This window comes from Anoplopoma fimbria, chromosome 7 (genome assembly GCF_027596085.1).
Source record: "Anoplopoma fimbria isolate UVic2021 breed Golden Eagle Sablefish chromosome 7, Afim_UVic_2022, whole genome shotgun sequence".
In the NCBI taxonomy this organism is placed as follows: Eukaryota; Metazoa; Chordata; class Actinopteri; order Perciformes; family Anoplopomatidae; genus Anoplopoma; species Anoplopoma fimbria.
In genome coordinates this window covers 14,327,540-14,347,534 of record NC_072455.1, presented here as the reverse complement: position 1 = coordinate 14,347,534, position 19,995 = coordinate 14,327,540, and the positions used below count along the sequence as shown (strand labels likewise).

Genomic DNA, 19,995 nt, shown 5'->3' with positions numbered 1-19,995 from the left:
TGCATGCTAGTTCACCTCCCACTCACACCCAACACTCCAAAACCCCCGACACACACACACACACACACACACACACACACACACACACACACACACACACACACACACACACACACACACACACACACACACACACACACACACACACACACACACACACACACACACACACACACACACACACACACACACCTAGAAACTGACTCCAACCCTGTTTCTTCCAGACTTCAGTTCCTGTCAGCTGCAAGGAGGAAACAAAGCTTTAATGTGACAATACAGTCTTGAAGAGGGCATGAAGACGAACCACCGGCTGCAGATTAAAGCAACATTCTGCTATACATTACCAGCTTGTGATGTTTAATGTCTTGTGTGATGTGTAATTTACGTCTTTGGTGAACCCATTTGCTCCTCTTGTAGTGTCAACCTAAGTCAGTGGTTTGTTCCGGAATGTATTTAGACAGGTCCTAATGAATGGCCATAAAAGTGTCACTTACTACAGATGAACGCAGTAAAACTACCATTACAACAGAAAAGTACAGGCTGAATGAAACTAGAAAATCCACCACCACCCTTGTTGTTTTCTCTTTCAAAGCTCACTTTTCAGCACACCTGTATGCTGTGCTGCTAAGATATTGATGCATAAATGCCAAATGACAGTAGCATTTTAAAAGAAAGGGTGAAGTAAAACCACGTCAATCTTTTGTGTTCTGCCCAACATTGGTGACACACAAGTTTATGCCAATGACCTTAAGAAATAGTATTTAATAGAGCTGACCCTTGAGGGAATGGAAAGCCAGAGAGTCCAAAAAAGAGAAAGCTAATGGAGTTTTTAGCTACGTTGTAACATCAACTTTTAAATAATCCTGCTCTGCTGGTGTGCGAGCTTCTTCACAAAAGAGGCATGAAACTATTGCGACAGGAGATGATTCCATAAATACAGTATGTCCCCTAAATAAACTCTGTAGCATTATTATCCCCGCTAGCTTGAAGAGTTGTTGTTACTATATAGCATTAGCATATTCCTGGCTGTCTAGCATTGTAGTGGTTAGCCAGGGTTGCCAACTCAGATGTGTCATATTCTCAAGGTGCCCGATGTCACACCCATTCAAAAAGAACAGGAGTAGAACAGACATTGAACTGTGGTTGTAAGATGTGCAACGGACAAAAACAAGATGGCAACGGCCAAAATGCCGAACTGAAGACTTCAAAACAGCAGTCCACAAACATCATGGGGGCTATGTCCACTTCTCAGGGCCATAGCTTAGTGTAGTTATGCATGGGTAGGATTTTCAGTGTAGAATGTCATAAATTTAAGAGAGCTCTTTGGGGTAATGTATATTAAATATTTGGGGGTTTAGTGTGTGTGGTTTATCCCACAATTGGGCATCTATTTAGCATTTCAGCACAAACTGGATCTGGATCTTTGCAGTCTGCAAAAGCTCTTGTTGTCTTCGATGTCCTGGGGTATATTCGCTGTAAACCTATAAAGTTGCCAACATTTCTCTGCAGTGATATTACGGGATATTTATACCTATTTCAGAGATTCCCTTCTAAAGGAGCCCAAAATAAGCTCCATCGGAGGAGAGGGACAGGCAGTAAATAGCATCCCAGTGAGAGGACACTGCAGTAATTGAACTGGATGAATTGGAAACACCTCCGGCCTATACTCAGTGGGAAGTGCGGGCTTGAACCGCCTGACACCAATCACAAAAAGGGGCCTGATTTTAATTTGGTTATTTCTTCTTGGTTAGGGCATGTGGGACACTTGGGAGCAGACAGAGATAACAAGCAGTGAGATGGATTCAAACCGACTCCTTTCAGAGTACAGCCGAGGTGCCACGTCCTGCTGGGATGTATGTGGTTTATATGCTGGTCCAGATTCCATAGTATTTACTTCCTTTTATCTCCCATGAGGCCTTGGGCTAGAGTGAGATATGTGCCTGGGGGTAAAACGGAGGGTAATTCACACTCAGACATGGAATTATGATGTTTCCATGCATGAAGCCTCTGAATAATTTACAGCTTTCAATGGCTTAACATTACTCATCCCGCGAACATACACACACGCACACACATACACACATACACATAGGTCTGGAAGCGCCCAAGCTGTGGTGAAGATTTAGTCATCGCCCTCGCCTCACCAATCTCTCAGTGGTGCATCACTAAATACAGCCCCCCTCATCTCATTCGTTCTGACAGCCTGTGCGGCATATAATTATGTCCCCCCTGAAACCAGGGCAGTAATCTCACACACTTGTCTGGCCATTATTATGGAGGCTCTGGCTTCTCTCTGCCCACACCCTGCCTTTCCCCTCAACCTCTTTCATCCAGCACTTGTTCTTTCAGCTGAGCTCTGAATTCTCCATCTCTACTTCTTCATATCTCTCTCTCTCTCTCTTGAATGAGAGAAAGAATGAGAGAGAAAGAGACGCTCTGACATTAACGAGATTGCTCGTTAAGAAAGGAGGGAGGGGAGAAGGAGAGAGGGAGGGAGGTGGAGAATGGAGTGGCTGTAATTGGGAGGGTTTTTGAAAAGGAGAGAAAGAAAAGACAGAATTAGGTTTCCATCCAGGGCCTGTCTGGAAGTGTGTGTATGTGTGTGTGAATCAGATACAGAGGGGACTAAATATAAGGTGAGAGAATGACTTGTTGGATTTCTCAAGAGATGTTAAAGGTCAGACACACCTATCAATCAGGTTCGTACAAAGGGCTGGGTCTGGGCTCCCCCCCACCCCATCTCTCTTCAGAGACAAAGAAACACTTTACAGTAACATGCTGCTGCCGGAGACTATTTCCTCCCTGTGCTTGTAGCTGCTGCACTGTCAGCAGGCCCAGAACAGAAATGCATTTCATTGGCATTTCACTTCTTGTTGGGCAGGGAGGCTAGAAAGCTGCTCCACAACAGCAGACACATCCTGCGGCGACAGCTCGGTTTATAGCAACATAAAGCCGCATTGACTTCCCTCTGCATGCGGATATATTTACTCTCCCTCCAACCTCAAGGAGTGATGAACACTATCTTTTGTGTCTTTATATTTTCTTTTGCAAGGGTTGAACTTCCCTTCAAACTTTTTCAGCTCATAATACTTGCAAATAAAAATTAAGAGAAACATTTGTATGAATGAGCGAGCCACCCCAAATGAGTCCGTGTGTGGCTGAAAGCGCGGGGCTTTGCATTTCTTAATGTGCAAAAATGTGCCAATAAATGTGAGTGTGTGTGTGTGTAACTCGGTGTAATCCCTCGCTGTGGGACGCCCTCCCTTCTTCCCATGCCAGATGAGGAGATATTCTGCCAATTTCAACGGGCAAGTGGGCTGCCAACTGCGAACATACACTCTCAACCGAAATCGTACGCTGGCATGTGACGCATGCATATAGGACACAGAGAGCCGTGTGTGTGTATGGATGTGTGTGCAAGAACAGACACAAACCCAATCTTGGCTGCGTGTGGGCAGGTTTATTCTAGTCTATAGGTCTGGAAGAAACGTTGGAGGATTAGGGAGAGAGCCCACAGAGAGGTAGATGGAGGAACTACGGGAGGGATGGAAGGAAGGAGACGAAGAAGACAAAAAAAATGAAAGTAAGTACGTAAAAGTAAACGAAAGAGAGACGGAAATTAGATTGAGAGGCATGATGACGGAGGAATAAAAGCAGGCCAAGCTGCTGCTATGAAACAGTTAACTCCATGGTTTATACAGAGGGATGGATTATCTACCTCTCTGTTTCCCCCCCCTCCTGCTCCAATCTCTCCATTGTGTGCCACTATAGAGCTCTATGGAAGCAGCGGTGTAGGGGGGGATTGAAAGAAATTCCCTCTCTCTTTCTCTTTCTCCAGCTAAATTAATAATATGAAGCTCTCTATCCCTCTCAGTCTGCTTTATCCTTTTATTCGCCCCCCCTCCTCCGCTTTATCTCAGAGTATTCCTTGATTCTATTATTCCCTTGGCTGTATGCTAGAGTTATAGGAGTATATGCTGCAGTGTATGTGTGTGTGTGTGTGTGTGTGTGTGTGTGTGTGTGTGTGTGTGTGTGTGTGTGTGTGTGTGTGTGTGTGTGTGTGTGTGTGTGTATTCAAAGCAAGCTTGACAGGCTGCACACCAAACTGAGCATGAGAAGTTTTTCTTTTCTTTTTTTTTTTTTTGCTGGTGAGAGACTGCAGGGTATGAAAGAGAGAACGAGTGCGAAATAGCGAGAGATAGGTACAAGTGGAGGGTGAGAATTTGAGAAGCTGGGAGGGAGAGGGAGAGTGAGAGAGAGAGAGAGCGAGAGTGACGTGCACAGGCGAAGGTGTGAGATGAGACTGAATAGATCAGAGCCACAGTTTCTAATAAGAGGTATTACACATTCTCATCTTTTACCTTGCTTCCTCTTTTTTCTTTTTTTTTTCTCCACCTTTGCTCCCTTCATCCTCAGTGCTTGAACTGGAGTAAAAAAAAGCTGCATGCACATGCGTGGGCATAAACAACGCAAATTAATTGTTAATTTAAGGGTATAAATTACTAATTCTCCATACGAAACACTAGCACAATTTACCTGCTGGGCTCTGTGCATAATATTTATAGCCAGAGGGTTTTGGAGTAGCGAGCAGAAATCTAAGCTCTCATCCAGCAGCTTACTGACTGAACCAGACCTCATATTGTCTCACACCTCCTCTCACCTCTCCCCTTTCACCTCTCTGGGCTTGTTTGAGCAGGAAACCAGCCTATTTTTTCTGATGCTTATATTGCTTTTTCCTTTTGCCATGGGCCCAGGTAAGCCCACTTTAATTGCGCCAAAGTGTGCCGCTGCTTCCCATTATAATTTTTACAGCGGCGGAACCAGTGGAAGCCCCGTATTGGAAAATGGAGTGTAGTATTTGTATTAGTGTTCTTGGGTTAGCTACATGCCTATAGTAATCCATTAGAGAGTGGTGGTCCAGGCTGACCACTAATGGCCCAGTTCAAGCCCCGCTCCTCACCATATTTTCCCGTCCCTCTCTCCATTCTTTACCCTCCTTTCTCAACTCCCTCTCTCTCTCTCTCTCTCTCCATCCCTCTGTCTCAGCCAGTGGATGTCTTTAATCAGAGCGTCAATCAGGGTGCGACGCGCGTGAGAGAATGAAGCTTAATCCAATATAAGATACACAAGATAATACAGCTGTTAAAACCATCAGCCGCCTGCTAGATAACAACCCTGTCACCCGCATTAAGTCTCACGCTATCTGCCTCGTCTCCCATCTCCGTCGCTTTCCTCTTCGTCGTTGTCGAATGGCACTTTTTTAAATGGTGAAATGAATGGTTGTTAAATGTCAGCGTCTCCTCATCAGGTTTTTTCCAAGTCTCTTTGCGTCATAGTTTCCTTCAGGGTTATTACTGTTAACAAGAAGTCTAAATCTAGCCGTGAAAACAACTGTTGGATAAATTAATTAGATTTAAAATATGGTAGGAAAAAAGTAAATCAAATCTTGCCCATGAGGATATTAAGTAAAATCACAAATATAAATGTTTCTTTGCCAAAATACAGAGATATTCCATAAATAACTGATCCCAAATAAAAAGGACTCTTTGGGAATGTTTTTAAAGGGGACATATCCCGAAGAACTCCTTTTTTCAGTTCTTGTGTACATACATTTGGATATCTGCAGTCCCTACCAACCCACAAATGAAACAACCTAATCCGTTTTTTTAGGGGCTGGCTAGATCAGAAAAGATGTGATTCCATTTAATCTCCCCTTCCTATTTCACATACAGGTTCATTAAACTATACCGCTTAAGGATTGAGAACTACCTTAGTAAAGGTGCGCCATATTTTTCTCGCAAGCCAATCAGAGCACACTGAGCTTTTCCTGGAGAGGGGCTTAAAGGGACAGGCGCTAAAACGGAGCGAGTATGACAGTATGAGAAAAAGAATGAGTTGTTTTGAACATTAAAGCATGTAAACATGTTCTAGTAGAAAGCAGAAATACAAGTATGAACCTGAAAATGAGCATGATATGTCCCCTTTAACTACAAAAATAACTTTCAATTATTACATTGAAATAGACAAAAACTAAACCTGTAAATAAATAACGGCCCTAAAAATGTTGCACCAAACTGAAATTAAACTGAATTTTAATTAAAAGTTAATGTGAAACTTTAAAAACCGTGACCCTAGTCTCTTTCACTACCAAAAGAGAGACCACTTTTCATTTCTCTGATGCAGGCTGACTGCTGGATGAAGGATTAAAGCAGTGAGAATATTCATAGGATTGTGGCCAATTAAAGAAATCTACTGGCCAAACTGGTCTCACCACCAGTGAGTGGACAAAGAGAGATAGTGCATGCAAAATAGAGAGGGAAGTTAAAAACAAAAGGTGACGGCTAGAGATTAAACAGGACCACAGGTGGGCGAACCGGTTAAAGGAGGTGAAGAGTGAAAGCTCATTGGCACACTGACAGACCTTTAAACTAAACGGACGTTTAACAGACAGACAGATGGAGTGATAGTCATTGAGGAAAACTGGGAATTAATGGAGGGTGACTGCTGGAGGAGGGGCTTCTGTCACCACCTGCAGGAGCCGGTGGAAGCCGTGGTTAGGTTTAAAAACAGCATGGTTAAGGACTGCGAGATAAGATAGGACTGCGAGCTATTCATCACATTTATGGGAGAGGTGACATTTAGCCAGACAGCAGCTGGGTGCATGTATGTTTTAAGGGTGCACAGGCCACAAAAAGGACTGAAAGTTTCAGGTGTCGATCAAGGCTTAACTGCAAAAAGAAGGAGGTGTACTGTACAGAATGCTGCATTCAAAGACTTTTGGAATGCTTAAATGTTTCTTGTAGAATGACAATGATTGTGATGATAAATTTGAATGGAAATGGTGAGAATGAGTGGATTATTTGCTCATCTCAGCTTGTTTGTCTCGTTCTTTAGGTGCTGTAACTATTTATTTAGGCTGAGTATGGGACACCTGTCACCTCCTCAAAAAAAACAAGACACACACACACACACACACACACCTGTCTCTTGTCTAGGTGAGGCATAGCGCACGGGTGGGACGAAGAGATAGAGGAAGAGCGGGACGGGCTTTAGAGAGAAAAAAACAGGGCTTATGGAGGACAGAGGGAGGACGGATGGAAAGCTGAAGATAAACTAAGCTTCAGACAGCAAAGCAGAATGTGTGTTGGGAGAAAGACGCACTTTGTTGTGAGGGGACAGTGGACAAGGGGACTGACAGGCAGGTTTGAAGGTAGAAAACAGGGGTGGGATGCAAGAGCTGGGCCTGGGTGGAAGAGGGAGGAAAAATATGAACGGAGAGAAGAAGAGAGGGGAAAAGGCAATGGGAGGAGAAAAGAGAGGGGTGAGGGAGAGGAGGGAGGGTCCGTGGGTTCATAATCCCCTTACAGACAGCTTTGTTGAGTGATTGACAGCCCAGCACGCCACATTAGAGCCCGAGCACACGGAGGCCGCTATGGCTGCAGGGATTATCTCTCCCCTGGTTTACAATCCCCCCTACACACACCACCTCATCACCACCTCGTCGTCATCCCCCCCCCCCCGCGCTCCCTCGATGGGGTCAAGTGGTACAGGCCAGTTCCTGTTGTTTCCCACTCTTTTTTCATGCTCGCCCAGAAACCTTGCTTTGTCTCACATGATTGTGTTGTTTTGCAAATAATGCTTAATGCGGTGATGAAGGGACCGGGGGTGGGGGGATGGTGGATGGTGGATGGTAAGCAGCGGGGGAGGGCGGGAGGTGTGTGCACACAAACCCACGCAGGGCATGTACACAAGTGCAAGCACCCACGCATGACGCATGCCTGACATCCACACAATCACGCTTGCGCACACACACACACACACACACACACACACACACACACACACACACACACACGCACACACACACAAGTCTATTCAGCATGCAAGGGCATCATGAGGGTGCAAGAGCACTTAAACAAGACCTTCAGTGAATTCTTTTGTTCTAGCTAAGTACCACCATAATAGAGTTAGCTCGCCCGTCACAGCAGTGATTACATTTAAGAGGAAACATAAGGAGAAAAGCAAAGGTTTAGATTCAAAGGAGATACTATTTTTGGAATTACAGCTGCTATGCATGATCGCGCCATTGTTTGGCCACTCTGAAACAGCTATGTTAAGGCTTTGATAAGTCTGATAATATGTGTGATTTACCAACTTTCAGCTAACAGACTGGATGCGTTGCAATGCTCAGCTGTGTACATACACGCCACACACACCACACACCACACAACACACACACACACACACACACACACACACACACACACACACACACACACATATATAACGGCCACCCAGGACTAAGGCTCCAGATGGGCTATAGGCCTAACTGGGACCAGTGGCTTTACTGAAAACACACAGAATGGGGAACGAAATACAAACACAGCAGCTGCGTGTGTTAGCTTGCAAGAAAGCACACACGCGCATACTTTTCAAACGCAAAGAGGACTATACAGCCAGAGTTATCAGTGCCACGCAACGGGAATATGCACGCACAAGGTACGGGAGTGCACGAGTTTCGGCACAGTGAACCACAGTCGTGCCACCCATCCATCAGCTGAAAACTAAAAGGACACAAGAGAGAGACTGTGGAAAAGTAAGGCTTTTGTCCCATTTCCCCCCTTTCCCCCCGGCTCACCAGCATTCTTCTGGCTTGATTTGCTTTGTGGGGAAGTAGGGAGAAAGCGAGGAAAGAAAGGAAGGATGAAAGAAAGGAAGAAAGGACGGCGATCCATCTGTTTTTCCCCCCACTCCTGTGGCTGGGGACCTGCAATACAGCTGCACTCCGATGGAGAGCCAGACTGATAAAGAGTAAGAACGATTTTTGGAAGGGAGGTTAGAGGACGGGGCAGCTAATGAGGAAATGGCTTCCTGATTTTGAGGGAGTGGTACATCTGCTCATATATATATGTGTGTGTGTGTGTGTGTGTGTGTGTGTGTGTGTGTGTGTGTGTGTGTGTGTGTGTGTGTGTGTGTGTGTGTGTGTGTGTGTGTGTGTGTGTGTGTGTGTGTGTGTGTGTGTGTGTGTGTGTAGGCCGAGCTCCGGCTCACAGTCCCTCCCAAATTACTTTGACACCGCAGTGATAGGCAATCACGATTATTCATCCTGTCTTCGCTACGGAGGACCTATTTACTGCTGGATAGTGATGAACGAATGAGGAGAAACAGAGATACACATCAAAAAAGCCACCCACCAAGAAGAAAAGAGTAAAGCTGGAAGCAAAAAAAAGAGAAAAAGAAGAAAGAAAATCTTTTTTTTTTTTTAAAAGGAGGGAATACATTTCTCTGTCTGCCAACTAGCTGTAACATGATAACGGCTGGATATGCAGAGAAGGAAATGTACACTGGTGGTGAGGCAGGCAACGAGAAAGAAAGTGAAACGAAAGACAAAAGAAATGAAGGGGGGATTAGTGCGGAGAAGTGGACCGGTTTTACAGACGAAGAGAGGGGTAAGAGTGCGTGTGGAAGAGTGCGAAGCTGGAGAGCTGAGTGTGTGTGAGGGCTTTCAGTGAAAGTGCTGTGGGGGGGGGGGGGGGGTCTTTTGTTCACGGGGAGCGGAGGGAGGAGGATGAAGTGAAGGAGGGAGAGTGAGAGAGTAGAAAAGGAAGGAGTGAGGGATATGCTACTGATGGGGAGAGAGAGGGGGGGGGTGTACCTCTGAAGAAACTCAACCCCTCTAGTTGGACTTTTTCCAGCACTGAGAGCAATAACATTTTTCATCTGTGCATGCATGAGTGCATGTGTGTGTGTGTGTGTGTGTGTGTGTGTGTGTGTGTGTGTGTGTGTGTGTGTGTGTGTGTGTGTGTGTGTGTGTGTGTGTGTGTGTGTATATACAAGCCCTCCACTGTGTGCATGCATGCCTGGCTGTGTGTGTATGCCAATGAAAATGAATGCTGGTGTGTGTTAACGCTGACTGCAAGTCTTGGGGACAAAGGCACGAGAGACAGAGAGAGAAAGAGGGACAGAGAAAGAGAGCAAAGGAGGGTAAAAACGCTAAAAAGCAGCTCTGTCTTGTATTAAAGCCATTGCCGGGGAATCAGATGAGGCCATGTGGACGGGGTTACAACAATCCACTTCACCCTTTTTCTATACAAGATGGATCGTGTTAGAGTCAGTTGTCCTAAACAACAAAGCACATCCCTGCACTCCATGTACTGCAAAAAAAAGAAAAAAGACCATTTGGAGGCAGTTCGCTAGTTTACTTCTGTGCTTGGCCTTAAATCATTGCTTCAAGTTGAAATTCTTTAATCGGCAAAATGCCGCTTTTCATGAAGTGGAAGAAACAGCCTGGTTTTAGTTTAAAAGCCGTGCATTTCGGAGTTTATCTGATGCAGTTTTAAAAGAGGTTCAGGAACCCAGCAGGCTGGATGTTGTTGGTCTAAAGAGGTCAATGTAATCCAACTAAAGCAGATGTCAATGGAGTCATATCTCCTTAACCTTCTCTAGTTTCTCTAACTTCTGTGGAGGCAGAGGAAACACCAGATGGTACGTAAGTGAGGGAGGAAGTCTGCAAACCACTATATTGTTTACTATTGTTCTTATTGCTCACTCAAGTGCATTTTTTCAGCCACACAGCATCAATTTTTTTCAGCAACAAAGTAGCCCTGTAAAGATCTAATTTACTGATATAATATTTCAATATCCATATGATGCTATGACAAGAGGCTCATGCCAGCCACCAAGCTAATACGCACTGTGACGTTATAACGTCACAACATCGTTAAACAAGCGTATACATTTTTTTTCAGTATGATTACGTTAATAAAACTTTTATGTATTAGTCTGTCCGTGAACATTTACATGCTTTTTTACTTTGTTGTTTATGTGCTGGATAAAACAAATAGCATACAATATGTTGATACTGAAGTTTAGGTGTGGTGGTGGGTGGATTTTTAAAAAGCCAGAATAACAGATTCCCTCTGCTTCCAATCTTTATGCTAAGCTAAGATAACTGCCTCCTGGTTCCAGCTCCATACTTTACACAAAGACATGGTATTGATATCCTCAGCAAGAATGCAAATTAGCACATTTCCTGAGTTGTGGAACTGTTAATTTAGGAGAATAATATTCTGAGGGTAATGTGGAGACTGAACTAATATTGTTGCGCTCACAGTAAACCAAGCAGGAAACCTGAAGACAAAAGTTTCCTGGGCTCAAGCGCAAGTTTTGAAATCGCAAAAGCAATTTAAATGGAAACACTTGGAATGTGCTGCCTTCCATCGCAGTATGTGATCTCTGCACACTGAGTTACACTGACAACATCCAGTCACAACTATAGCTTCCACACATGAAGCCCAAACTTTCTGCATCCAAAACTGAAGAATCCATCTCAATCATACATTTTTGTGAACGTCAATCCCACTTAAATTCTATTCAATGCAGAACCCAGAAAAATGGAGCAAAATTTTTTCCCCCGCCCAGCTAGCCAAGGTCAGTTTCCCCATAGACTGTAACAACGATTGGCTAATGCCAATGCCAGATGGACTGTACGGTATTTTACCTCCTAATTAGAACTATGCATATGTTCTCACACACACACACACACACACACACACACACACACACACCAGAAAAGAAGAAAGCGTGAAGCCTGGGAAAATAATCAAGGTGCTGGGCGTTAGAGATGGCTGATATTAAAAACGATCTGAGGTAGAAACCAGGCCGGTGCTATTATGGGGTAATACATGTGTTTGTTCAGAAGTAAGCCAAGATGACTGGTCGTTATACCCCACCGAAGCCTCTTAGCACGAGGATCATCTCTGACCCGTTCTAAGTCCATGGGTAATGACTATCTTAAAGCTAAGATGCTTTGGAGTAACAGGTCTCGCACATCTCCCACACAAGAGACCAAACATCTAGTGCAACAGCCAGAGGATCCACACCCCCTCTAACCACCCCCGACGCAAATAAAAGCCATGTACTGTTTTGTAGTTGAGCACTGAATGGTTGCTTTGCTTTGTTACCAGACTCCTTGCAGGCAGGGTGATTCATGTTAGCTTACTTTTTGCGGCTCTGTGTGTTTCTGCAAATCTCCGGGTAACAGCTTCTCGTGGCAAAAATATGAATGTAAAATGAGTTATTTAAAGAAAAACGCCACCTGTTACCACTTCATCACTTACAAAAAGCAACTCCCGGCTGTGTGCCTCGCATTTCTAGGTCCATTTTGTCATTTGACTGTGTTTTTCTTGTTATTCCTGGCATGACTTTGTGAGATTGTGTTCCACCTCAGCTACAATGGAGCACAACAAAAGGAAAGCATCGAGGCGAACGTCAGGTTTTTTTGCAGTGCGTTTTTTGGAATCAAAGAGCAAGGACTCCTAGACTCACCAACAATCGCACAGGATGAAATCCATCAAAGACGAGGCAGAGACACCGTTTGACGTTAGCCTCAATAGACTGGAACCAAAGTTGACTTTTGAATAAGACTCTTACACAAGAAATACTTGGGCGTCTTGCTATTGATGTATTACTATCTCCTCTTCTCCCCCCATACACAACACAGCACACTCTCTTTTACGATATGAAAGGTGGTAAATTACAACACTTCATCCTGGAGTGCAATGAACTTCTAATATTGATTATACAGTGGAACACTGGAGCTTTTCTTTTAAAAGCAATTGATTTAGCTTTTGGCAAATTAAGTCTATCAACACATTGTTCTGCTACGAGGCATTTGGCATCGGTTAGTCGCGCAATACTGTGTGTGAAGTTGAAGCACAAAATGTGTGTTTGCGGCATCTCATCACATGAGCTTTAGTAAATACAGAGAGGGGAAACAGCTGCCAGTCTCTTAATCGCTCCACGGCAAGTCGATCAAAGAGCCCATTCTGCCCAAAAAGTCAGTGAATTCCTTTAAGGCTTACCAGGTTTCATGCTGGACTTCACAGGGATAAATATTATGGGACGTGTCAGTAATGAGGAATGAGGGGCCAGCTCGGTTGTATGTGAGCAGGAAGCAGCTAGTCATGGTGCTGACCTATAGCTCATCAGTCACTCTCCCTGTCTGGGCTGTGTCACATCAGCCACTACCACTGTCAACCATCCATCTCTCTCTAAATAACTGGCCTTCCCTTGCCGTCTTTCATGCCTTCCGTTCCCGTCTCTGACCCTGCTCTCCTCTCTCTTTCCCTCATCTCACCCTGACGACTCCCACCACTTCCATTTCTGCCCTCTTGCTCATGTCGGTCCAAGATGTTTGCCAAAACTTCAGCTGTGACAAGGCACAGCTGTCCAACAGCGAACCCCCTCATTTGTCTCTCTTGTTTAGACACACTCTCTCTCTCTCTCTCTCTTTAGCATTCGGTTACAAAATCATTTTGGGCCGGCGTCCAGTTAAAGCGGTGCGTTGACGTCCACTACAAGACGAAGAGAGTGATGGAGTTTCAGTGCTGATGAAAGTGACCGTACACGAAGGTTAAAACTAGAATGAACTCTGGCTGCTGAAGAACAAACATTTGTCTTATGTTTTGCATTTTACAGGTTCTGTGTAAGCGTGTGTAGGGCTATGCAAAAGAGGGAAGTTAGTAGTTAGTGGGTGTTAGTGGGTTTTTTAATCCAATGGGAAAGGGACTTTATAAGAGTCTTAAAATCCTTATTTTCTTCAAATAAGAGAAAAAAAAAACATTTTGTCCTGTTTCCAGTCGGAAATCTACGTCTTTCAAGAATTTTCCAGAGCGCCTGAATCTTGAACCAAGTGAGGATAATGCAGGTTGCTGCACTGGGATTCAGACATTTTCAATTTAATCGTGGAAAATACTTGAAACAATCAGATTTTCTTATTGGAAACAGGTTGGGGAAAAAAATCTTATTAAAATGCAAGGTTTTGGCGAGAAAACAAGGCTTTATGACTCAATTACAGACAAAATAAAGAGACTTTTTCTGCACATGGCATACATCAGAAGGGCTTAGAGCCTGGAGATCCTAACACACCATTTAGTATTCATGGCACAAACACACACATACCAGCACATCCACTGTCACAAACCAGAATCCACACACACGCACACACACACACACACACACACACACAAATGAAATGACAAGAGCTTCAACTCCTTCCTGCTGCTATCCTATTTATCTGGAATGATGCCGAAGCCACGGTATAGCTTCTAAAAAACCAGCCCAAACCCATGTTGTGGATGTGCGAGGCAGCAGCGGAGCGGGGAGTCTTGTGATACGGAGCCTCAACAAAACAGAGGAGCGAGGAGGGGAGGATGGAAGAGTAAAGAGCTGCGAGTAAAAGAAAGGATAGAGGAGGTGATGAGCATAGTGACAGAGGTTTGCCTCTACATTGCACTCCTGTCTGGCCTAAAGAGTCCACACACACTTTCATACTGGCTCCTCGTGTCCGCTTCTCTGTGTCACCCGGGGGAGGAGGATTGACCTGGCCTAGTCCAAATGCTGCCAGGAGGATTGGATGATCCTGCTTAGGCAGGGTGTGCTGTGAAGCAAGCTAATGAGAGGCCAGTGTGTGTGTGCGTGTGCATGTGTGTGTGTGTGCTGTCTGGCTTTGCTGAGGGGCTCTGGGTTCAGTCACCCTGGGCAATCTGCCCAGTGATGCTGGGACACATGTGACCTCCTCAGACCTATAGGCCTGGATTACTGTTACCACCGCTGCCATTGTGAACGTGTGCGTGTCCGTGCGCGCACTTCCAGGGAAGAAAGTTGCCGCTTGTTTCTGCATGTGTTCCAACATTCTGAACTAGCTCAGCCAGCCACACGCTTTTAATCTCCTTCATCCTAATCATCAGCACTTTTAACAATTACCAAAATCCCAAAGTCACTTCTCAAGCTCCAGGGACTGGGGGAAGTAAATTAGTTCTTTAGCTAACCCCAGCATATTTACAACACCGCTTTATGGCTGTTATGATGTTGATGAATGTGCACTGCCCCCTGCCAAATAAAGTTATAATCGAGTGATAAAATAATGAATGAATTCCGAGTGAAACAACAGTCCGTGACGCCTACTAATTCCCTCACCTCTCCTTTGTGTGTTTTTGTATGTGTGTGTACGTGTGTGTGTGTGAGGGCATATCTGCCCTCCTCTTGATGTGTGTGTTTGATGCGACAAAGGAGATACATCGGGACCACACACTCTTTACACATGTGTCTGACATAGATGGGAGGGGAGGTCGAGCCCCTTGAGTCTCTTTTATGTGTAAGTGCGTGTGTGTGTGTGTGTGCAGGCGTGTGTGTGCATCTGTTGAGAACATGCAATAGATCCGTCTGTTCGTGTTTCTGGATTTTCACAGTCAGACTGCATACCTGTGTGTCCATCTGCCTGCATGCAATGCCCCAAGAAAGAAAGAATGAAAGAAAGAATAAAAAAAGGAAGAAAAGGATTCCAGCCTCTGGCCAGATTGGCTGCCTTTTCCCTTTCTCCTTCCCCCCATGGCCTTTCCATTCTGCCACATCAGCTGAAACCTCTTTTCACAGCTCCTGTTGCTCTCAGCTCGTAAACTTACACACACTCCTCTTTTTCACCGAGGGAGAAGGGGGGAGGTCGGAAGAGAAAGGGAGCTGCTGCCGGTTCGCTCTAACAGGCAGCACAATGTGGTTCATATTCCTCCCTTCTCCTCTCCACTACATTCCTGCTCTTGTTTTTACACTCCCTTGCTCTTGAAATAAAATAAAAAAAAACTACCCAGTGGATATTCTCTAATCATTTCGCCTAAGGATGCGTGTAGGCTTACCAGACTCCTGCTTACTTATCCACACAGCCCAGAAATGCCTCGGTGCATGCATGCATTATTCATGACGGGGAAACCTACGGGTGGAGTTTACGGGGGGGTGAAACTGGGTGTGGGGTTCCAAACATACAAACAATCAATAAACGGGTGGAAAGCTGCTCCTTTGATATGACACCCTGTTTGACCTACTAACACTTATTATTCCCCTCTCGGTCCCAGAATGCCCCCGCCAGGAAGATTTCCAGTGATTTTTTTTTTTTTTTTTTCTCCAGATTTTTTTGTAGTTGAAACACTTAGCCCAGTTAGCTAGTCTTTTATCCGGCGCCAATTAGCCGGCGATTAATGAATTATTGAAAACCGGGAAAGGGGGGGGGATTAAATTTTAATGTGGATCTTGGGGGAATAGTTGTATTACAAGTCACCGCGAGCGCCGAGCGAGGAGATGCCCACCCTCGGCAGCCGTTTACAATAATCTACAGCATTTTACTGAAGTATGGAGAGGGAGAGAAGAGGGAGGAAGAGAGAAGCTGTGAGCGCAGGGAGGTGGGGGGGGACAGGACAGACACTGAAATCAAACTCACTAAAGGGCCAAAGGCTACAAAACTCCATATGCTGTGATCAGAGGAGTGACCAAAGCCAAAGACGCACTGCTACCTGCATTCATTTTCTTTGTGTGTGTGTGTGTGTGTGTGTGTGTGTGTGTGTGTGTCCACCACTAGTGTGACCTCTTTGATCCCTCTGTGTGTGTGTGTGTGTGTGTGTGTGTGTGTGTGCGCGTGTGTGTGAGCAGTGATTCGATCTTTCATTAGGGCGGCCATGTAAGGCCGATAATAGGAGATGCTGAGATAAGGATAATGTATGTCTTGAGTGGGGGGTGGGGGGCTCCTCCCAAGGTGATCCTTCTGGTTCGGTTCTCTCTTCCTCAAGCAGAACCTGTATTGGCACTTGAGACTTAACTGGTATTGATTTACTTAGGGTTAGGACTGCCTCTACCCCCCTCTGCTCTCTCTACCGCTCCCTCTGTTTCTCATTCACCTCCAGGCACCTGGCTCTGCTTATACGGCTCCCTGCACACCACTGTCTCTTTTCTTTCCGGCGGGCCGTAGTAATTTCAACTGATGGAGCAGTCAATAAAAGGGTGGATGCAGCACTTGATGGTTGTAAGCATTTCGATACTATTATTTTACTGCAACTTACGTCAGCCTGATCTTTATATTTATAAACATATTCCAGGAGCTATACAGGTCTGAGGCATGCGTGTCCTCCACCCATGGGTGCCTCCTTTTCCTGTTCACCTCTGTCACTCCTAACACATCTTCAGGTCCATCGGTGGCTGCTGTAGCGCTATAATTAGTGGATGGATGTGACACATGTTTCCAATTTGCTACGTCTGGTCACTGCACCGGAGGGTGGGTGGAGTGACGGAGCGAGGAAGAGATAGAGACAGACGGAAAGTGACAGGAGGAGAAAAAAAAAAAAGGAGGAGGGGGGGAGATGGTGGAGGAAGGCGGTGGAATAGAAACATCACGAGAGGGGGAAAAATAATAAGAGGGTGAGGAGGGCGAGGAAGAGAGGGAGACAGAGATTGCTCGCAGAGGCGGAAAGGAAGATGGGTGGAGAGGTGGAGGGAGGCTGCAGGTGGACGGTCTAAACTTCAAAGCACAACAACCAGCAGAGGTCAAGAGGTTAACAACGTGACAGTCCATTTGCAACACAGACGAGACGTGAACCATACACGCCTGCACCTGATTGATACAGACTGCTGCTCCTGCTTGCTTTGCGCCTCATTTCAGAAGTACAAACTGCCTGTGTGTGGGCTCTGGACTTTGTCTTTGGAAGAAGCACACTATTTGGACAAGCATTGGGCTCTCAACATATTTCAGCCCAGGGCCAAAACCTATTTTGCCCCCAGGCAGCTGAAACTTAAGTAGTCTACTGCTCTTGTCAGGTAGGGACGAGGAGAAACAAATACATGGAAGTGTGTAAAAAAAAAAAAAAAAAAAAAAAAAGGGGGTCCAAGAAAATAAACAGGAATGACTAAGCTGATTAACTATGAATAGTCAGCTTCGCAAATAAGCTCCATAGCATACAATAGGCTTTGTATTTTGAATATATGAATGAGCAAATCTGTGGGAATGACTTTAGAGCCACCACCCCACTAATTGCCAGCCAGGCCCATTCACTAAGCCCTGACACCCACCCGACACCAAACTCCATTAGTAGACAATGGCGTAGAATCACCTGTGAGGCCTCAAAAGCCCGAGCTGTTGGCTTCTAACTGAGAACTACCCTCGCGTGTCCAACTCTACTCCCTGTTGGGTGAATCCACCCACTGCTGACAAAAAGCCCTCATTAAGGGCTTCATGCCTGGCTCCACAGCGGGGCCCACGCACAGTCACATCTGTGGAGTAACTGGGCAGGCCATGGCCTCCAGCACGTTAAAACCTGTTAGACTAAAAAAAAAAAAAAAAAAAAAAGCCCCTGGCATGGGTGTGATCTGAGGATGGCAAGGTTTGGTAGGCTGCTACAGCACGCATCAGTGAGTCTGAATCTGCTTTTGTTGCTTTTTTTTTTTGCTTTTTGCCATTATAAAGTGAGTCATGTAGGCAAATGTTGGAAGAAATTGGAGCAGTGACTGTGATTCCCTTGAAGCTGATAGTTTGGTGATCTTCATGTATTTATTAAGATAAGAAAATAGAACATGTGAAAGCTCCAGAATTGAAGCCTGGTGTAACTTTAAAAAAAAAAAAAAAAAAAAAAAAAACTCCATACATAGAAGCCGCCTTGTTATTCCTCCACCCCCACCCCCACCCCCACCCTCACCGCGCAGCCACCGGGCGTCTATTCAGACACTGGGAAATTAGCAGAGGTGTGACAAAAGTGGTGTCGGTCGTTAAGGCCCGGACGGCCAGAGGTGTTTAAAATGACATTTCCTCGGCTAATGCCTGACACCTCCTCCCGGGGACGGAGGACATGCAAATGAGGGAGACCGAGTGGGTGTTTGAGAGGCCTGCGGGCCGGGGCCTGGACTTTAAAATCAAGGTCATCCAGCAACAGCAATTAGAGCATCTCTCTCTCTCTCTCTCTCTCTCACACACACACACACTCACACACACACACACACACACACACAGCTTCTATCTTTTACAGCTGGAGCAGCCACTGTAGTCAACGCCAATGTGACAAATGAATAACAGCTGTGAAAGAGCAGAGCAGTTGGAGGTGCATATATTTATCTAACTGCACTTGTTTGGATTCCACCCGAGCTAGATAGATGCAAACAAAAAAATAATAGAATTGTGTTATTGTGGAAGTATTTGGATAAACAGTAGTGATTTGCTGACCTTATCGAACTTATTGTGCATTACTAGCAGTCACTAAAGAGTTACTTGTATTCATTAAACGGTGTCTACATCACCTCATCTCCGCACAAGTTGCATGGCACACTTGGAAACAGGCTTTTAAAGTGATTACTCGATGCGTTTAAATGCTCTTACCTTTCGTTCAGGGAATTCCAGTAGATGGGCTCCATATTGCTGGCCGTCGTCGCCAGTAAATCCAGTAAGAATATCAGCAGGATCCCCAATCCATTCCCACTTCTTCGACACGCCATTTCCACCCTGACACCCAGCAGATGCAGCCCCATTTCAGAGGAAAACGGGGCAATATTTCTATTTAGCTTATTCTGAGTATTCAATGCTGTGATCGTGGAGATTTCTCAAAACAATGGAGGTGCGACTGCAGCCGACCAGGCTTATAAGGTAGAGGCAGTTAAAGTGTGAAGTGAAAGCATGGATCCTGCGAATCCAGCAGATTGGACCGGGTCGAACCGAAAGAGGACTCTTGCAATGTGCAGGGGAAACTTGTTCAATCCAAAAAAAAAAAAAAAAAAAAAAAAAAAAAAAAAAAAAAAGCGACGGGGATTCTGCGCGTCCACGGTCGTAGTCTACTGTTTCAGTGCCAATCCCATGACTTTCCCCATCAATTTTGTCGTTAGTCCTCCCCCCACCCACCCCACCCGCCAAGCAGTGCTCCTTGGCTCAAATATAACTCCACAAAATCGAGTTTTCTGACATTTATCGCCACCCAGCAGCTATTTCTGTCGCACTAATTGTCTTTTTCCCGAACAATGTTCCCTTGTTCTCCGTGCCGACTCTGTGTGATTTCTCTCCCATTACCTTGTTCTCTCAAAAGAAGATCTAGCATCCAACATATCAGGCCGGTGCTGAGAACAAATAGTGTCGGTCCGTCAGAAGCAGAGCAGTAGTGAAGGTAAAGCGTTTAAAACGGAAAAGATGTCACTGGT

The 19,995-nt window shown here is 45.2% G+C and overlaps 1 protein-coding gene across 1 annotated transcript in view; it reads right to left on the bottom strand.

Annotated features, from left to right (window-relative positions):
• efnb3b (ephrin-B3b) overlaps positions 1 to 19,549 on the bottom strand; it is a 74,948-nt gene extending 55,399 nt beyond the window's left edge. Inside the window, exon 1 of the mRNA XM_054601587.1 lies at positions 19,187 to 19,549. Within this exon, the coding sequence (XP_054457562.1) occupies positions 19,187 to 19,335 (149 nt within the window). The 5' untranslated portion in view covers positions 19,336 to 19,549. The remainder of the gene's footprint in view (positions 1 to 19,186) is intronic.
• Positions 19,550 to 19,995: the final 446 nt, after the last annotated feature.